Genomic DNA, 19,035 nt, shown 5'->3' on the forward strand with positions numbered 1-19,035 from the left:
CCCCAGCCTGACTGCTGGGGAATATATCGACCAGCCCCACCGTTAACAGGTTAAAATGGGTAAGGAATTAAGCGTTATTGCTACAATCAGTGCACGTTCGAATTTCACCAAGAAAAGGAAATATAAATAAATCAATGCTTCAATCAATCGGTTGTTAGACAGCTCTACGTACTATAGATTTATTGAAGTTGTTTAATCTTAGTTATATATGTTTATAGGTACTTTGCACGATTGATTCACACTGTAATGTGCCATCATCCGTTGCGTAAGTTCGTAACTCGATGGATTTCTTCTCTCTCTTATTAACTTAATTGCATATGATATACACTATTTTAAATCGATATCTAGATTTACCTATTATTATTGATATTATAGTGTTGTTATCATTATTATTCACAATTAATTAATCAATTAGGAGGTCGGTAGCGAGACTATGATTTTCTTTTCAGTGTTTAGTAGAGTTATTTCATTTTCCCTTCTTTACCTTCGTTCGCGTCTTCATTGCTCTTTTCTTTTCTTTTTAATTTTCAGTTTTCGACTCAATGCCAACTGTATTGCCCTAATTATTATTATTCGACTAATAATTGCATTTTGCGATCCCTGAGTACGTATCCATTATCGCGTGAAACATTTCTAACCACGTAACGATACCGATAATGGATGCAGACGACGGATACGCGTTCGTTAGTTTTTTCGTCTTATATAAAAAAAAAAAAAAAAGAAAAAAGAAAAGAAAAGAAAAAAAGAAAGAAAGAAGAGACAAATAGTCGGTAACACACTCTCGTATTCTAGGAATTTCGATAACTCCATCAGTTTGATAATTCGATGACTAGCTCAGCCGATTTCACATTTTACGAGTAAACGGGAATTAGATGTTAGCCTCGAAAACATAAAGTAAAATTAATTTGACGGTAGATGACATCGAAGTAAATACTGAAAAAAATAATAAAAACAAAAGAAAAGAAAAAAGAAAGTATTTTTTACTCTTCCCCACTGATAAACTATATTAGCATCACGATAACTCAAAGTTTGAAAACAAATGTGTATATCATGCCAATTAAACTGTGTCGTTCCGGGTTATCGTTTTAAAATGTTTCAATTCACTTAGGGTACGTGTACTATTATTATAGTATGTGTACACATATATACTACTATTATTAATATTTTCGCATGCTTGGCATCGACGATTTGTAGGGATCAAATCTATCGTAGGATGGACCTGTTCCTGGGGGAGCCAAAGTCATTGACGGCATTGGCCCGCCACTCTGGTAGAGAGGCGGACCTGGGTGTCGCATCGTGCTGCTGATGCTTCCGGAGCTGCTCCATCTGTGATAAGATTTGAAAGATGCTTTGGAAGAAGTGAATGGCAGAAAACGAAAAAAAAAAAAAAACAAAAAATAAATAAACAAAAATATCAAAGCGATACTACGAGATCGTGTTTTACATGAATATTTCAAGTCATCTTTTTACACAGCATACCTGTTTACATTTTCCGAAGAACGGCTACTCCAACCTGATATTTCGTTACGAGGATCGCGAGGCCCACTGCTTGGTACAGAATTGAAAGACTTAGTCGACGGGGGTCCTGCATGCCATCCGGCAGCAGATCGACTACTTTCTGCATACCGACTCTCACCTATGGACAGGACGATAATTTTTCAATCAATCAATGTTACTGATCTAGACCGGTGCTAAATTCTACAGTTGTTTAGTAGGAATTACTATTCCAATTTTAGCTTACAATCTGTCGAGCAAAAACGATGATTGATTTATCTTAATTATACCGATATAAACGCCAGTATGCTTTATTATATGCGTATGAATGTCAGGAAAAAAAAATTACGGATCGCAATAACCCGGAAGAAAAAGAGAATAGATGTGTCGCAAAGTGTAAGCTAACGGGACTCAAAAATGTATTCATCCGTAAATTGAACTTGGAAATTGGAAAAGGAGAAATGAGTTATTGAGCGTGAATTTGTCGCCGGATCAATAATGAGAACTTGATTATTGAAACAATTCCAACGGAAAAGAGCTGAATCTTTTTTTCTTTGGCTATAGTTAATTTTCAATAATCTCCTTCTTTGCCATAGGTAATTATCGCAAATCTAGACTGATGATGGGTGCAACATACTACAAGAAAAAGCAAAGCGTCACAGTATGAATGAGTTTTTTCTTTTCTTTTATTATTAATAAAGCATACATGGTCGTAATAATCCTGACACAACACGTCATCGTCGATTCAAAATAATCTTATGATGAGATTTCTTGTAAGGAGGTGAATTCCTCAGGATATAACCTGCGGTAAAAGAATTGTATTTTTTTTTTTTTCGTTTGTTCAAGTTTTTACATTTACGATGTATAATTCGACGACGATTTGACAGCGAAATTCTATCGTTATCTCTAATATATAATGTATGAATATATTTCACATATGTATATACGCTGTATGGATGATCAGCAAAAGTTTAAGACTTCTGTTTGTACAAATTGTATCAATGACTGCGTTAATCGATATCACAGGTACTGTAAATTTTTGAATTTGAAAAGTAGCGAATTATATTTTACCTGCAACTCACACAACAGATATTAATCAAAATTTGAGAAAGCATCGACAGGTAAAACTGCATCAAACATATTTAAATTACAAAAAAAAGAAAAAAAATAAAATCGTATAATTAATAATTTCGTATGGTTTGCGACGAAATAAACAGCACACAATGTTAATAGACGTCTGGTGAAAGAGATCAAACGCAGTTTGATGTATTTTACGAAAGGCGAATGCACGGAGCTCTTTTAGATATACAAATCCGAAAACTTACGAGGAGCGGTGGATCCGGGCGGTTTTGTACTCTCGGTGTAGCGTGTATGACCGTCCCGGGTACTTCGGTGGGATTCTGTTTCAGACCTTCGAACCTCTCGCTCTCTGCCGTACGTGGTCGAAGTAGTTCTTTCATACCTATGAGAATTCATTGAAACTTAACCGAGTATAGCAGCTTCGTGTACTCAGGCTATTTTTGAAAAAGAATCCGTGTTCTTTGATCAACGCCCGCATGAGACTGAACAAGTTAGAGTTGACGCTTTTCTAACATATTCTCACATATTCACCTGTCTTTATTCACTTGTCGAGGATCAATGGATGATGACGGAGCAGGAATCGTTTCACGTCGCACGATTACTTCCCTCCCTCTCGTTACCTCAGGGAATACGTCTGGCCTGCTACTGCGGGACGGGAACTCGCTACTTCTCTTAAAATCCTTCTTCAACCCCAGATCCTGAGTTGATCTACTGCAACAGGAGCACAAGATTGAGCTTCGATCAACGTGTCCGAACTAGGATATGTAATTTCCTGCTACATATCCCAAGAAATATTTTCACCTGTTCGATTCGTATCTAGAAGGCGGCGAGGGATCTAATCGTCTATCTGAGACTCTTTCCAAGATCTCTGTGCGTCTGTCGGAAACTCTCTGGGGGCTGTGACGTCGGCTGTGTTCGGTAGTGATGCGTTTTCGTTCCGGTTCCGGGTACAGGTCTCTCGGATCCCTTCTATCGCTCGATGTTCTTTTGATAGAAGGTGGCGGCGGAGGTCTTCGGCTCTCTTCTAACCGCATCTGCTGCCTCTTCAGTTCTAGTCGTTCACGCTCCAGTTTTTCCCTTTCCAACTTTTGCCGCTCTCTTTCCAATCTAAGCAGCTCCGCCTTCTCTTGCTCGATCCTCTCTCTCTCCCTGCGTAGCTTTTCACGCTCTCTTTCGAGCCGTGCAGCCTCTTCTCTCTGCCTACGCTCGATCTCCCGCTGCCTTTCCATATCCTCTCGTCGCCTCCGTTCCTCCTCGCGTAATATTCTCTCCCTCTCTCGCAACCTCTGACGTTCCCGTTCTTCCTGTAGAATAAATCGATTGTCAATTAAATCAAGTCCAGGAAATTGGACCGTCTCTTTCCACTGTCGCAGGTCACTTTAACGCGGAGTTTGTAATGAAGCGAAACCCTCGAGTTTGATAACTCGAATAAACCAATTCCTATATCCGCGAAATCCGCACTGCGTTATAATCTCTAGACTAACCCGAATCTTAGCAAATGTTAGTACATCGTCGCGCCTGCGCCGCTCCCTGCTCCGGGAGCGTGTGTGAGATCTATGATGTTCCCAAGACCGAACGCGTTTGTCACTGCTGCGCTTCCCTCTCTCGCTCTCTGGCTTCTTGCTTGTAGATTTGGTCGAACGAGCGTCCGAGTCCTTGACAGGTTCATCCTTTTTCTCTGCCGCATCGCTTTTCTTTTCCTCTGTGGCGTCTGACTTTTCCTCTGCCTTCTTGGCAGCTGCAGAAACGAAAGAAGAATGGCTCGATGAAAGTGTTGTAAGCACAGAAGAATCGTTTTAAATTTTTTTCCAAGATCTGTATATAAAGATTTAGATAAAATACAACTCACTTGGATCAACAGTTTTCTCCTCGGAATCTTTTTTAACGTCCTTATTGTCATTCTTCTCGCAGATTTCAGAAATTTCCTTCGATGATTTCTCCTTGTCGTCTTTCTTATCGGACTTGACGCTGTTGGAGTCCCGTTTCCGCATATGGCTTTGTTGCGAGTCCCCCTTTGCCTGTTGAGGATAAAATTTCAAGTTTAACATAAGAATGTGTCAAGTTTCCGATTCTAACATGTAGCTCGTGGCAGCGCGTGATAGAACAATTGAGCTATAAACGATGTCAACCATTTTTCTCCAATTATCTTACCTTCTCAACGGAAATGACGCGGCCGTGAAGCTCCGTCCTGTGTAAATGTTGAATACATTTAGCCGCGTCTTCGCTAGTGGACATGGTAACATAGCCGTAACAACGAGCTCCAGGAGTCCTCGCATTAGTAACGACTTTAGCTCCAATAACTTTTCCATACTTAGAAAATACTTGCTTCAAGTCTGTGGCACGAGTAGTAGACGATAATCCGGAGACCCACAAGTTCCTACTGCTGGCGTTGATTGAACTAGAGGGTGATGTCTTCTTGTCTGAAAACGACCAACAGACATTTTACATTTAAAGAATATTCTTACGTTTTTATTTGCAAGCAAACGATAGTAAAACTTCTGAGATTTTCGAGTAGGAATTTTTTTATGTAAACAAAAATTTAAGAGTACCTTTGTCGTCCCTCTTCTGACCCTTGGCTGTAGAATCAGTACTGAAAATTAAGACCATATTTAAACATAATATAAACTAGTTACATGGTGTATTACGTAAGTTTAAAAAAATTTCAAAACGCGGTAGTGTTTTGCTTAGGCTTAATAAGTATCTCTGCAACTATGTTAAGCGAAAAAAATTTGGCTAGCAACTTTTATTTCAAAAACACTTTTCGCCATTACACAATGTCAATTAATCGGTGTCAAAGACTTTGTTTTCTTTTAATCTTCTGTTTTTACACCAGTATTATCACACATGTTCCGGATTTCGTTACGCCACCATCTTGGGTGCTCGATTGAGTACGACATTGTTGTTTATAGATTTATATTTGACACTGTGATTTTTAAATGCAGCAATAGTGGTGCAATCTTCCGCAGGCATATCAATTTGTACTCGCGCAACCGAGCACAATGCGAAATGTTTAGAGTCGATATCTCTTCTCAATTATTCTTTAGAGATATTTCTGGGCTGTTATTAAACATTTATCCAGAAAGCACAATGTCGCTTTGTGCAAATGCAATTTACACAAGATACCGTTACATGACGAAGCGTCATCTGCGGGCAGCATGGTAATAGTCTTCAATTGTCTTTCGATTATCACCTTCAGCGATTCTACCTTTGAGGGGTAAAATTCCACTTTTGGGATGCTGGCGAAGCTTATTTGGCGCAATTCAACACACGCACTGCACACATATTATAGGCAAGTTTTAAGTCGTATTTTGTTTTACTTTTTTTTTTTCTTTTACTTAAGAAAGTAAAAAATAACTTTTCGAAGCTTGCTAGCCAATTTCCAAATACCTTAACATATTTCCCAGAGCTAAGCATCAGCCTAATTATAAACTAAATTATACGTACGATAATATTACGGTGGATTGTAATAGGGAATATATTATATGTATATATGTATAGTAATTAATATTCTTGCGTGCGTGATACTGTCGGTATATTGAATATCTTGAAATAAATCATCGTGCGAATGCGGGTTGCGTAGCGGCATATCCAGCAGCAGATGAACACCAACGATAATATAGTCGTGTGTAACTTTAAGAGTGTCGAACCAATCCGAAGTTTTTTTTTTAACCAATGCGAGACCAACCTCTTGCTTCCTCCTTCGCCTCCGTCTCCCTGCTTGCTCTTGAGCCCGTTGGCACTGGCTGCACCTTCCTTGCCGGCTCCACCTTCTGTTCTGCCACTCCCTTTAGAGTCTCCCTTCTTGTTCTCTTCGGTTCTCTTCTCACCTCCATCTGCAGGGACAATCAAGGTAGCAATGTGGTCACTCTATGACGCCCGACAATTCTCCTTCCCTCCCTAACGCGATCTCGTAGATAATCGCACACAATCCATTTCTCCTGTTTTTTGGGGTGGTTTTTTTTCCGCATCACTGTCAAATACTTTACACGAAACGTAGCGAGGTCAGGAAGCGCGAAAATTAGCAAAGACTTTGAGACTCGTTCTCTGCAACTTGACGTTACTGGTAAACCAACTTCAACTTGGAGCTTGGGTAACAAGAAGAGACACTAAAAAGGGCAAAGCAGCACTGCAGAATGCGTTTTTTTTTTATTTTTTTTTTTTTTTTTTTATATACGAAACGTAGGCGGGTATGTAGGCATTATTCCAGATATCTCAATGATCGTAAAAAATTTGCTCGACCAGAATTTCTAAGTTGTTGGCGGCTCCTTTGCACCATTTCACAGTAAATATCGTCCGATCGGCTTGAAGGATGCAAAATGTCGTTCTTCTTGAATTCCGTGTAGCAAAGAGAATTAGCTGATAAATATCCAACGATGCTCTATGCGGCAGGGTATAAATAATGTAATTGTGTAAAATACTTAAAAGACTAGGGCAAACTTAGTTGCTATCACCTGCAGGGTAGGCAGAAAAAAAAAAAAAAAATTCGACTTCATATGCTAGATCATGATCCATATTATGAAAGCTGGTCGTTGGTTGATTTCCCATCAATAGAAGTTTCTTCTTTGCTGATCGGCTTGCAGGCGAAGAGTTCTTGCCAGCATCCCGTTGAGACAGTCTCAACCACCCAGATGATCGAAAGAACGTATGTATCCTCTCCAAATCCATAGGGCAATGTTGCAGGTTGTGCCATAAGCTTTTGCATCTCATGATGCTCGTCGCAGTTCCAGTAAGTTTCGGTGCAGGAATCTCAGTAACGAGATTTAGAGGGTTGGAAGAACGTCCGAATGATTTGATGATCGTAATTTTCTACGTCTTCGGAAGACTTATAACTAGTTCTCTTTACATTACAACTACTTAAATGTTACAACTGTAAATAAGACTTACCCTTGCGCCTGTCGTGAGTTTCCGTCTGAAAATAGAGCATGTCGAAATTTAGACTAGTCGATTGGAAATGTCAAAGAATTTGGATACAATTGTAAATGAATAACTACAGAAATCAACGAGGAGTAAACAGTAATCATACCTCTTCGGCAAGGAGATTCTCTTCGTCTTCGCCAATTGTCAGATTAATCGAGTCCTCGTTATCAATTCCGTTTGCTTCGACAGCGGTAGGATTGGACAGAACTGGTGGTGGGCTTGATTCAGTCTTAACAGTGTTATCGACATCATTTTTATCATTCTGATCCTCATCTGCTTCGTTTTCGATTTCTTCTTTTGGCTCTTCTTTTTTGACCTCTTCATTTTCAATATCTTCTTTCTTAGTAACCACTTTCTTCATGTCCTCCATCTTGATATCCTCTTTTTTGATATCTTCTTTCTTAATATCCACAGCCTTGACTCCTTCATTCACCTTGTCTTCTTCTTGTTCCTATTGAGTAAAATTGGTTACGCCAGTTTGCAGATGCGTTGAGGACTAAGATTGGCCAAAAATTATTTAAACCATCAGTTTGAAAAATTGTATCTTGATTTCTATATCACCTTCTTAACTTCCTTCTTGACTACGTTCTCAGAGATTTCTTCACTAGATGGGGGTGACGTCTCTTCTTTGATCTTCATTTCTGAGTTTGCTTGATTTTCCAAACTTTCATCTTTTCGATTATCAGACCCTTCCAAAGATTCTTCTTGGCCAGGTATGCCGGTTACTAAAAGTCCAAAGTGATCCCATGCAATAGTTACTTGAAATAAGGAAATAGACTGCAACAGCAGACATCAGGGCTAAAAATCTCACCACTGTTTTTTCTTGGTATAACCTTGTTAGGTCCACCACTCGGTACAATTAAATACTCGTCAGGTTTGCCTCCTTCCTCTGTGATCGCCTGTCAAAAATATCAAAGATACGTGATACAAACTATTTTGAAAAAAGGATAAACACCATTGTGTATCAACTTCGTCTCGAGGAGTGGGAAAATATTCAAGATAAACAGCACGTCGGGCCACGTGATGAGCAAAATGACTCAACGAAGAGTGGGTAACAATCGTTGTTATTCAGATACGCGCTCATCGAGTGAAGAAACTGAGAAATCGAGGAGAAAAACCGGGAACCATGGGAAAGTTTATCTCTATAGGCGAAGACAGAAGTCCTGAGCAGAGGGAGTAAACGCCGGCTGTTATCGCGTTACGGCTGAAAATAGTTGAGGCAACACGAAAGGCGATAACGCATAATAACGAGACCGAGGTGACAAAAAAATCAATAGCATAAAAATGGCGTCTCACGCGTAACGTTTGCCGGACGATTCGTCATCCCACGCCCGATTTGATAATCGGTGTAGAGATTGGGGATCTTTATAATTTAATAGCAACTGTTCTTTTACCTTCGACAAGCGTTCGAGAAGAGCAGCTTTATTGCCGGTCTTGTCAAGCCCGCGTCTCTCCAGCTCGGTTTTCAGATCGATCACGCGTAGCTCGACCAACTTTTTCCCCTCTGTTTCGGCCATTGCTTGCAGCTATCCGTACAACTTTTAAAACGTACGCGGATGCTGATCTATACCGGAGTTTGATTAATGACGTGTCACGGTCTCGGATGTTGACGTTTCAACTTCTCTCTGTTATATCACCTAATTAATACTCTGTGCGGCATATCAATCTTGGCATATTACAATGGTGAGACACTTGTCGTTAACCCAAGATTGACACTGGCGGGCAGCGATCACTAGTTCACGTAGTTCAGTGACAAACCGGAAACGGTGCCGTCGCCATTTAATACCTCGCGTTACGAACACGAGGCGTCACTAGTGCAGTGGAGTAGTATTTAACCTTGGAGCATGTACTATCTAGAGAGAGCAATCCATTCTCTCAACATCGCGAAAAATGCAGCCGAAGTGATGAGAGAGAGAGAAATATATATTAGGGTTACTACGTCTCTTTCACTCTGCATTTGATGACTAGAGAAAATGTATCGAGCAAACAAGAGTGGAGCAGGAGAAACAGATTGACATGTATGTCCACTGTATGTATGTAGAACTACATTTCAGTGAAAGCAACACATACCTCTTTTTCTCACTTCTCCGCTGCACTTTCTGTACACGCGAAGCTACCTCCAGCAGCTCTAAAAGTAACGAAACAAAGTTTTTTGCTTGCTATTGGCATCCAATTTTCCAAACTGACGTATGATCAATCTTTGAAAAAAGATAAGGAGAATTTCTCTTTACGTAATAAGATTAATTTATTGTACATACATACACAAAAAATATCGTACATTACGCAATAGAAGATATAATAATATAGGGTTGACAATGTAGATTTCACAATTTTAAGTCAAGAAATCTGACTACATCTGTATTTTGATTTTTGTAACAATGTACAAGATAGAACGTAAGTAAAAAAAGGGAATAGTGAGTGCTTCTTTCTGACGTTTATTAATTTATTTATCAAAAGTTTAATTTCTCTCGAATTGAATTTACTTCGCATATTGTGCGTGAAAAAAAGAAGAAAACACTTTTTGAAGAAATACAATATATCATGCATGCTGATCTCTTACATCTGGTAATCGTCTTCGGGTTATCGAAGCGTTTCATCCATTATTCATATTATTGGTACTAGTGCCCAGAGTTGCTTACTGGACGAACCAACACATGTTAAATATGTGAAGTAAAACTGAAACCTTATATTTTTTCGATGTATAAATTTAGGGCTGATTATCCTTTTGAAATTGTTTTTGACATTCTTATTATGGTGCATGCTTTAAGTAACATGCGAGATGGTGTAAGTACAAATTCCTGTTCTTGCCATGCATTCGGCTATATCATTCCCATTGTTTCATCTCGTTCCGCTTTTCTGCGATTGTCTGAAAAAAAAAAAAAAAAACATTCTTTCACCTCCAGATTTAATTAAAAGAAATTTCAAAACTTTCCATTAAAATCTAAGGTTGAAAACTGTTTTGCTGTATTAAAAATACCTCGTGATTGATTCAGTGGCGGCAATAGCAGCAGCATGCTCAAAACGTGAAAGCGAATTATCTAGTTTGATTTTTTGTCATCCAGAGCTTCTAGTCGCTCAAGTAACGGGGGATGAGAGTGATGCCATCCTGAATAGAGCTTATCAAATACAGGAAAACCCAGATTGTCTTTGTGCAATTTAACTAGTGCACTTTTCAGGGGGATAGTGTGTCCTAAGGTCTTTGCAAAATTATCTGCTTGAAATTCAAACTTCCGGCTGATCACAACGGAGACAAAGCCCATTAACTGAAAAAAGTAGATTTGGACCAGGTGTGAATGAAGTCGGAAAAGAAGAAGGATTACGAGAGAGGTTAATGAGATTAATATCAAACGACAGAAAATAATCGAATTAGTTACCGTATTTAGCGGGATCAGGATGTACATCATTACGATAATTAATCCAATGAATATTGGCTGCGAATCGCTGAATCCGAATGCAGTGTACATTGGTTGATAGTTGAGCAGTTTAGCAAAGATAATGAATATTAATAGAATGTTGACCTGTAATCAAAGAATGCACGATCAAAATTAGAGTTAGCTGTGAAAAAGAAATACCTAAATACACTTTAGTCTTACTTGAGACAGTACAAGACACTTGAAGGTGTGATTCAACTTCCAGTGACCAAGTTCGTGGGCTAAAACGGCCACGACTTCGTCAGTTTCACAACCTTTGTCTTTATCGGTGTCATTGGCGTCTGGTTTATAATATTCTTTGACCAGGGTGTCGAATAGGACGATTCTCTTGTGCTTGTGAAAACCGTAAAGGTACGCATTGCTGTGAGAGGATCGTTTGGATCCTTCAACAATGTACAATTTGTACAAGGGAAAACCAAGGGATGATGCGAGCTCTTCAATTTTTGTTCTAAGCTCTCCTTCGGGCAACGGAGAGTACTTGTCAAACAATGGAGCTATAACCTCTGGGTATATAATCAGCATAAACAGAGTTACAATGCCGGTAAAGACCCACAGATAGACAAAGAAATAATCTCCTCCTATTTGAACTATCCAAACTACTCCGCATTTCAGCGGAATCACAATTATTTGTAGCACGATAAATTTCTTTATCTGGTCCTTTATATAGAATGAAACAGTCTGAAAAAGGATAAATTTTTTTATTGCTTGTGAATTCAGATTAAACGTAGCACAGCTTTTGGAGCACATTTGTCAAGCTTGACTAGTTATTTTATAAACATTCTTACCTGCTTATTGAATCCGTGCTTGTTTTCAAGCCAAAATGTATTGTAGACAGAAAATGGCAGGTCAACGATAGTGCTAAGGATGTTCATGATCAGCATGCAAGTACCGCCAATCAGTATTTCGTTATGCTTGCTAATTCCGCACGCGGTAGAAATTTTCACCGCCCAATCCCAAAAATGACGGAAGGCAAAAAACAGTATCATCCCCTGAAGATGATGAGTTTTAGATGCATGAACAACCAGAAGACAAATTAAAATTGCTTGCTTATACCCACCGTGGTGACGAATGTCGAAAACAGACTTTTGATGTTTGAAAAATAATTGCAATCGATGGCGTAGAGGCGTGCCTTATTATAAACCTCCGGCGTGATGAGGTCCTTCAGTTCGTCAGGGACGTCAACAAGTTTGTTCATTAACTTTGTCTGCAGGGAATAATCATGCAAATCATGTTAAGAGACTGAGCATCGAGTCACCCTTGGAATGCTTTGAAAAAACTGTTCCTAAGGGTGATGAATTTAATTTGAAAGTGGTACCGCATTGCGTGTCATTTAATAAGTCGAAAAATTGAGAGGTATAAAAAGGGACTGAAAGCTAACCTGGCGAAGACTGAGATAAAACTTCCAGGACCAGAGAATCCATATTAACGCGAGCAGCTCGCATCTCAGGTTTTCTCCAACGAATTGTTCAATGGAAGATGACATGGCTGTTGTAGTCGTCTAAAAAATCTCTCCGAATTACTCTTGGCGTAAAAAGGACGACACACTGTGTTTCGCTGGTCTCATGTGTGTTCCCGGCCTATAGTCTCAAGCACTAATATATATCAGTGTCAGTGGTCTCAAATCACAAATTGGAATGAATGATGCGATAGTAGACAGACTTTGAAGTTGTCTCTCTCGATGTTCGATATATCCAACGTCTTGATCCAAAGATGTCGCGGGAAATTTGAATTCGACGTAGTCGCAACGTTTGGGCGGTCTGAATTCAATAATCTCGACATATTATAGGAAGTTAATGAACAAAAAAACTGTAATGACGTTGTCTTTGTTTTTTTTTTAATTCGATGCAAAACACTTATCATAATATCATCCAAAATATACAATAGTACACATCTTTTCTTCTTTCATCGATTCATGATTGTTCAACCGGCGTTTCGCGTTGCACGTTAAACTTTTTTTGTTTACCTGGAAGCAAACGATCGGAAGCTGAGAATGTGGTCTGTGAAACACATCATACATGAAAACATTGGCTGCTTTAGTGTGAAGTGATTGAAAGAAAAATTGGTTTTTACCACGCTTTGTGTCGACGTGGTTAATGCCTGCGGAACGCTCGATTGCAGCACTCTGCAAAGTCCTTCCACGGCCTGGCAAACCTCCTCTTCCGCGACCTCGTGCACGGCCCTTTCCACGTCCTCTTGGATAGTTAGACGCGGAGATTGAGACATGTTTTGAAGGATAATACATAGCAGGCATTCTTTCGCTGAATGCGAAGGCCGGAGTTACAACCATTGTGTCAATGGGAGGCCAGGAGGGTTTGGGTATTATTTGAGCGTAATTCTGGGAGTAGACCGAGTGTAAGTCGAAGACATTTTTTCTGCAAGTAATTCAAAGTTAAAATCAAAAAACTGCAAAATGCAATGAGGAGCGGTAACAACATGTTTTGATGATGTAACAGTAACAGCTTACGCGGAAACTTCTGCTTCTTGGTAAATTGTTGCGAATGCACCATTACTCGGAGTATGCCTGAGAAGATAATTTCCAGGTTTAAGCTTTTTTAACTCATGAACAACGTTATGCAAAATGACTAGGCTGTCTTCGCCGTTAAGTCCGTAGAGCCTTTTCATTTCGTTGTTTATCGATCCTATTGTTCTCCTTTCTACTTGGATAATATCCGAGGATTTCGCAGATATTCTGACTGCAGACAATACCTGATTAGTTTCCTGAGAGAAGGGTTGCTTCAATTGCGTCCTTTAATTGAAATTTATTTCAAGTTCAAATTGCAACATACCTCGAACGAGTGATGTATTCGGTCTGTAGGTCAGCATTGTCCACTGTTTCAATGCTTCTTCTGCTGTAACAGCCTCAGCACCAAGACTGACTTGGTGCTCCAGTTTAGGCACCAACATTATGGGGTGAAGTAAGTTTTTATTCATTCTCTGGAATTGTGTAAATCTAAAATTATGAAAGATGTACGTGCAGGCAGGTTTTCTGCCAACAAGCTACAATTACCTCAACCCCATCTATTTTAGCGCGAACCAATATTTTATACTTCTCAACCATAGTCTTTGAGGAATCGATATCGCAGTTTTCAGGTGGACCAAGTGAAAATATTTTGTACGTGACATTATTTCCAACAGGTGGAGATGCAGTAGCCGAAATATTTGTTTTCGTCCAATTTTGAGTACGTGTTTCTGTATCTGGTGCATCATGCTGAACGCTTTCTACATTCATTTCATTTTCCTTATCGTCGTTATCGTTTATTGAGTCCAGTTCCATAGACTGAGCAATAGAAATAGCAGAGTGATCCTTTTCCTCTACACAAAAGTCACCAGAAGTGTGTTGTTGCGATAATTCTTTACTTGTGAAAAGGTCAAATTCATCTTCCATTTCGTGACTACTTGGACCACCCATCGCTTGCTCATTTTTTATCACAGCTTTGTTTTCCATGGCTGTATTTTCGGATGTTTGAAACATATCTGATTTTGGACCTGCACTATAGATGTCACTGTTTTCGTCTTCTAATTTCAATAGATCGTCAGAATATATATCCCCAAAAAGACTGTGATCAGTCACCTCCTCCTCAGTTCCTTGTTTGGAAAAGCTGAAATTTAGGAATGAAATTCTCTTAATTAAAATTCAAAATCCGTTGAAACAACGGACCGAAGGAGTTTGGTTTTTTCAGGATCAATAATTACTTGACTGAAGTATGATGTTTTGGGTGAAGAATTTGTGACCGTAGAATATACTTGTAAATCCAAGAGTTTCTTTGAGGTATAGTCATACTTGTAGGTGGTAATGGCTTATCGATGTAAATAATGTTTCCTTCCTCGCTCCCTTTCACAACAATTGGCAGAATCCAAGAACTTGTATAATGGGGGCCAAAATTAGTAGCCAAACAATTGAGTCCTCCTGACGAAATTACCACATCTACCCCATTAGACGCGGCAAGCTTCTCGCAGTTTGGATCCTGACTCACCGTTAATTTTTCAGATGTTTCATTGCTGTTGTCCAAATTGGTGAACACCGGATATAGGGCATAGAGTTTGTGCAATTCAGTTGACAAATAATTTCGCTTGTTGCAAACTGGTATGAATGCCCTGGGAAGTTGACCCTGCAGAATAATTTTGACCCAGTAAAACGATAGCAATAATGCATCGACAACTAAGATATAAATTACCTTTTCCAAGAGTGTGGCCTCTAGTTCAGCAACAATTTTTTTCTTTTCCTTGAAAGCTATATTTCCTCCTGCTACGTAGTATCTAGGAAGCTTTCGAGCGTTTAAAAATTTAGATTTCCACCGTGCATTAATGTATTCTTTTCCAATAACTTTTATTTCAGAACCATTCCAATTAGCCTTTGCTAAAGCTAAAAATTCCTCCTGCTCTTTGCGTATCACTGGTAACAGTTTCTGTAAGTAATTCAACACAGTTACAAAACACTAGTTAAACACTATAGAATTTGGATGTGTTTTTTATTTATTAATACCATATACTGTTCCAGTTCGCTTCTATTTTGTTGATTCATTTGCGGTTTTTCTGATCCTGAAAATTGCTTTAAAACTTTCAGACAGATGGCATGTTCTTCTTTGGTCAAGACTGACAATCTGGGAAATTGGAACGGAGGTTTTTCAAGGCCAGGTACCCATTCCCATTTTTTTTCAGTCAGCGGTGGCCGCTTAGATTCTTTGCCAGCTACCCGAACTCCATCGGAGTCGTTGTCACTTGAACTTCCATCGTCTTTATCCCTATCATCGTCATCGTCGCTTTCAAAGTCTGTAAAAGGGTCGGTGAAAACACCCTGCATTATTCTATACATCGCACTTTCGTTCTTCAGTCTTTCTTCGTGGATGAACACGTCATCTATCATATCTTCCAGTGGAGGGTACCTGAGAAATTTAAGGATGGTGAAAAGAAATCGAGCTATTCATCATTTCATTAAAAAACATAAAGCCCTTATATCAAGTGAGATTCTTTCGACACGTTGCAAATTCACCGGAAAGATTGAACTTGGAGGTTATCTCCATCATTTGCATGAATTCTACCTACCAATCAATGTTGAGAAATTCCTCCATGCTGATAGCTTTTGCGTAAAGACGACGTTGCGAAATTCTTGCAATATAGTTCCAAATTTTGTCTCCTCAACAACGGCTGACAGCGAGAGCCTTTCAACATTTTCAAATTCGGAGCCTAAAAAAACCTGAGAGAGAGAGAGGGAAAGAGAGAGAGCAACTTTTATCGTGTTCCCGATTTTGTAGCGGCCTCTGCCACTGAAATAGGTCTCTGGAACTAGGCAACACTGATTTACTTATAGTTAATTGTAACAGTTATTGTAGTCAGAGAATTTTCGTTATCCATATTTTCATATTAATAATTAATCTTATGACGCCCTTACGACGGCACATGGTCATAACGTTTACGTAAGGATAAATAGTTAGATTCGCTGTGATGCCAGAAGTTAGGTGGAAAATTGGGCAAATTGTAAATTACGGAGCGTTTTGGAACACTTGGGACAGTATTTGAAATCCCGCTTTATGCACTAACTGACAGAATTTGTGTCAGTTCTAAGGCCTGCAGTATCTTAATAAGTGATATGAAATTTTTTTCTCATTGTAAAGTTTAAAATTCGGCTCTAGCTTGACTGGTTTACTTGACAGGGGCTGGAAAACAGTAGCATCAACTACACGTAGGTAATCACCCGCAAAGTATATCAAGTAACGCATTCGTCAGCATTCTTTAAATTAACACCGCAAGCAGAGAGATGGTCGGCAAAATTCGTCCGAGTAGATTCTCAGTTATTTTCTACTCAACATAAACATCGGCGGAAGCTCACTATGCTTAACAGAATCATACACATTTATTCGTGAAATTTGCAGGCAACAGTCATGGCACGCCGTAAGACGATCAATGCAGTTAGAATGGACGAATCATTCTCGTTACCTGCAGTCTCATCTCCGCTGCGACGAAGGTCACTCGCAGCTTCAGAATTCTCTAATACACCGAAGCCCTTCACTCAAAATGACGACGAGAGTGAAAGACTGGCTCGTCGCGCGGTTCCTGTGTCAATGGACAGCTCGTCGCAGATCGATAACTCTGAAATACGTGCTTCTATAGGACTTGGCTCAGGGATCGGGGAGTTGTCAACGAATGCACTGATGGATCATTATAACAAGTGTATAAAATTATGCGCAGAGAACAAAATCACGACGAAAAATGCTTTTGCTCTTTCTGTCATCGACCTCATGACTGTGCTCAATAAGCGAGATATAAATTCAAACAACATGCAGAGTGCTGGGACAACCCTGGATGTCAGTACAAAGATATATGGGGTTAGAGTAGATTGTGTTCACACAGACGTTTTTAAGATGGCAGGCGATCCTGGCAAACAGAATAAGGGCGAGGAGCAGAATCAGGGGGTAAACGACGCCAATGCCAGTACCGTTCAGGAGCCTGAATCTAAGAGAAAGAAAAAACCTCGCTCTCAGAAGATCCTCTGTTCATTGGAAAGTCTCGAAGGCACCCCTGAAACTATTAATCTGTGCTCGACTACTAACACCAGCGATTCTCAGACCACAGACATGCTCTTTCAAGTCACATTTCCCATTCATGCTACTAGTGGGCACAGATTGCACCTGCAAGAAGATGTTATACTTGAATTTGCCGCTAAGAAAAAAGCTGGGGCTGACACTGTCTATACAGGTATTAACGTTTTGGATATCGAAGATTTGGCCGACTCGAATATGTGTCCAATATTAGCTGATTTTCACATTCTTGGTTGGTCTGAGACTGATATACCTGATTCCCCACCTCCTGCATTCGGTCAGGAAGACAACAACTTGAGATTCGATTTGAATGCATCTGTAGGTGACCTCTGTGACAATGAAAATGTGGGAATGAATTACTTTGATCTGGACGAGGCTAGTCAGGAGAATATTGATCGCTGTACAAGGAAGCCTGAGCATGTTGAACACATCGTAGATTTCAGCCAAGCGGTCTCAACCACAAACACAAACAAGAGTAACACTTTGGAGTACTCATACTTGCAAAAGAGCGTTCACAACTTGCATTGGGCAGGCCCGATTCATTGGAAACCAAAGATATTCTCTGGCAGAGTTGTTGGAGCTTGCGGTCAGGAGGCAGTCAGAAAAAAAAAGGAGGTGAATTTGAAGTTCACAGTCAAAGCGTCGGAAGATAATGTTGAGAAACTAGAAGGTAAAATTTCCCACAGACTTCAAACCAAAACCATGAGGCAGACCTGGCAGGATGATAAACTCACTTTACCGGAGGATATTCATTACGAGAGCACTAATCCTACCAAGTTTTATTATCATTCGTCAATGACTAAGCAACTACTCCCACTGGACAAACCTAACGGCGAAGCTGCGGGAGAGGAGGGCAATCTTGATGCTACAGTACTCGACGATGACGTGGACTATGATTATGACAATCAAAACGATACTCAGAATTATTGCTCACAGAATGATGATGGGGGCAGAGGGGATGCCAACTGTAACAGCAGTCCGGATATGTTTCACGATGAAGACGGAGACCCACATCCTGACGGGGAATTATGCACTCAGGCATTGACCGGCGAGAATCTTGTCATTGCTCCAAAATCAACCACTCAAGTTCAAATCAATTATTCGACTCGTGCCAAAAAGATAAACATGCGCCAATTGAAGAACAGTATTTGGAAGTCGTTGTCGCATAAAAATACCTTGTACGAGAATGGCAATGGTGACACGAACGAAGAGGCATCAAAATTGAAAGACGAGCGTAGCTTTGGCAGTGTTTACAAAATATTACCAAACACCTTGGGCAAGGATAACGCTGCAGCTCTTAGCCCTGCTCTAGCTTTCGTATCTCTTCTTCATTTGGCCAATGAGAAAACACTTTGTATTACTACCACTCCGGATATGTCAGATCTCAAAATATCTCAGGGTTAACAGAGCGATTGCAATATTCGTAATCATCTTTTTATCCATGTGCATTCACACATTAATATAAATAAATACTTTATAATATTTTCTTTTTGTACTGAAAGAGTTTATTAATTTGTTGGACCATCGTGTTCACCGCTCCTCCCCTGTCTTCTTATCTTATATCTAATTTTATCGGA

At 39.7% G+C, this 19,035-nt stretch overlaps 4 protein-coding genes across 15 annotated transcripts; 1 reads left to right on the top strand and 3 right to left on the bottom strand.

Moving 5' to 3' along the window:
* Positions 1 to 151: 151 nt before the first annotated feature.
* On the bottom strand, positions 152 to 9,266 carry LOC124300237 (SAFB-like transcription modulator). Of its 7 annotated transcripts, none has more exons than XM_046754093.1 (16): positions 8,886 to 9,265; positions 8,303 to 8,390; positions 8,053 to 8,216; positions 7,598 to 7,942; positions 7,459 to 7,483; positions 6,260 to 6,407; positions 5,124 to 5,164; positions 4,901 to 4,994; positions 4,726 to 4,762; positions 4,424 to 4,592; positions 4,059 to 4,312; positions 3,376 to 3,878; positions 3,106 to 3,285; positions 2,820 to 2,956; positions 1,480 to 1,636; positions 152 to 1,326 (listed from the first exon to the last, which is right to left on the bottom strand). In XM_046754093.1, the coding sequence occupies exons 1-16, from the start codon at positions 9,006 to 9,008 to the stop codon at positions 1,158 to 1,160; spliced, it is 2,634 nt and encodes an 877-aa protein (XP_046610049.1). In that variant the 5' UTR covers positions 9,009 to 9,265; the 3' UTR covers positions 152 to 1,157. The 7 variants fall into 7 exon arrangements, with proteins under 7 accessions (XP_046610049.1, XP_046610047.1, XP_046610046.1 ...); XM_046754091.1 differs by having other exon boundaries at positions 4,886 to 4,994; XM_046754090.1 differs by having other exon boundaries at positions 4,083 to 4,312; positions 4,726 to 4,994; positions 8,886 to 9,266.
* A 54-nt stretch (positions 9,267 to 9,320) lies between these two features.
* Positions 9,321 to 18,953, top strand: LOC124300239 (condensin complex subunit 2). Of its 3 annotated transcripts, none has more exons than XM_046754101.1 (2): positions 9,321 to 9,625; positions 16,793 to 18,953. In XM_046754101.1, exon 2 carries the CDS (start codon positions 16,802 to 16,804, stop codon positions 18,860 to 18,862), a length of 2,061 nt encoding a protein of 686 aa, XP_046610057.1. In that variant the 5' UTR covers positions 9,321 to 9,625; positions 16,793 to 16,801; the 3' UTR covers positions 18,863 to 18,953. The 3 variants fall into 3 exon arrangements, with proteins under 3 accessions (XP_046610057.1, XP_046610056.1, XP_046610055.1); XM_046754100.1 differs by lacking the exon at positions 9,321 to 9,625 and adding an exon at positions 16,458 to 16,606; XM_046754099.1 differs by lacking the exon at positions 9,321 to 9,625 and adding an exon at positions 16,459 to 16,602.
* On the bottom strand, positions 10,232 to 12,603 carry LOC124300247 (CAAX prenyl protease 1 homolog). 2 transcript variants are annotated; one of them, XM_046754119.1, is made up of 7 exons: positions 12,301 to 12,603; positions 11,980 to 12,126; positions 11,708 to 11,911; positions 11,089 to 11,600; positions 10,866 to 11,013; positions 10,469 to 10,754; positions 10,232 to 10,357 (listed from the first exon to the last, which is right to left on the bottom strand). In XM_046754119.1, exons 1-6 carry the CDS (start codon positions 12,403 to 12,405, stop codon positions 10,530 to 10,532), a joined length of 1,341 nt encoding a protein of 446 aa, XP_046610075.1. In that variant the 5' UTR covers positions 12,406 to 12,603; the 3' UTR covers positions 10,232 to 10,357; positions 10,469 to 10,529. The 2 variants fall into 2 exon arrangements, with proteins under 2 accessions (XP_046610075.1, XP_046610074.1); XM_046754118.1 differs by having other exon boundaries at positions 10,866 to 11,009; positions 11,085 to 11,600; positions 12,301 to 12,593.
* Positions 12,740 to 16,123, bottom strand: LOC124300238 (little elongation complex subunit 2-like). Of its 3 annotated transcripts, none has more exons than XM_046754096.1 (9): positions 15,966 to 16,123; positions 15,406 to 15,805; positions 15,098 to 15,328; positions 14,616 to 15,031; positions 13,930 to 14,521; positions 13,709 to 13,856; positions 13,387 to 13,615; positions 12,993 to 13,294; positions 12,740 to 12,885 (listed from the first exon to the last, which is right to left on the bottom strand). In XM_046754096.1, the coding sequence occupies exons 1-9, from the start codon at positions 15,989 to 15,991 to the stop codon at positions 12,833 to 12,835; spliced, it is 2,397 nt and encodes a 798-aa protein (XP_046610052.1). In that variant the 5' UTR covers positions 15,992 to 16,123; the 3' UTR covers positions 12,740 to 12,832. The 3 variants fall into 3 exon arrangements, with proteins under 3 accessions (XP_046610052.1, XP_046610053.1, XP_046610054.1); XM_046754097.1 differs by having other exon boundaries at positions 12,740 to 12,919; XM_046754098.1 differs by lacking the exons at positions 12,740 to 12,885; positions 12,993 to 13,294 and having other exon boundaries at positions 13,510 to 13,640.
* Positions 18,954 to 19,035: the final 82 nt, after the last annotated feature.

Source organism: Neodiprion virginianus, chromosome 3 (genome assembly GCF_021901495.1).
Source record: "Neodiprion virginianus isolate iyNeoVirg1 chromosome 3, iyNeoVirg1.1, whole genome shotgun sequence".
Taxonomy (NCBI): domain Eukaryota; kingdom Metazoa; phylum Arthropoda; class Insecta; order Hymenoptera; family Diprionidae; genus Neodiprion; species Neodiprion virginianus.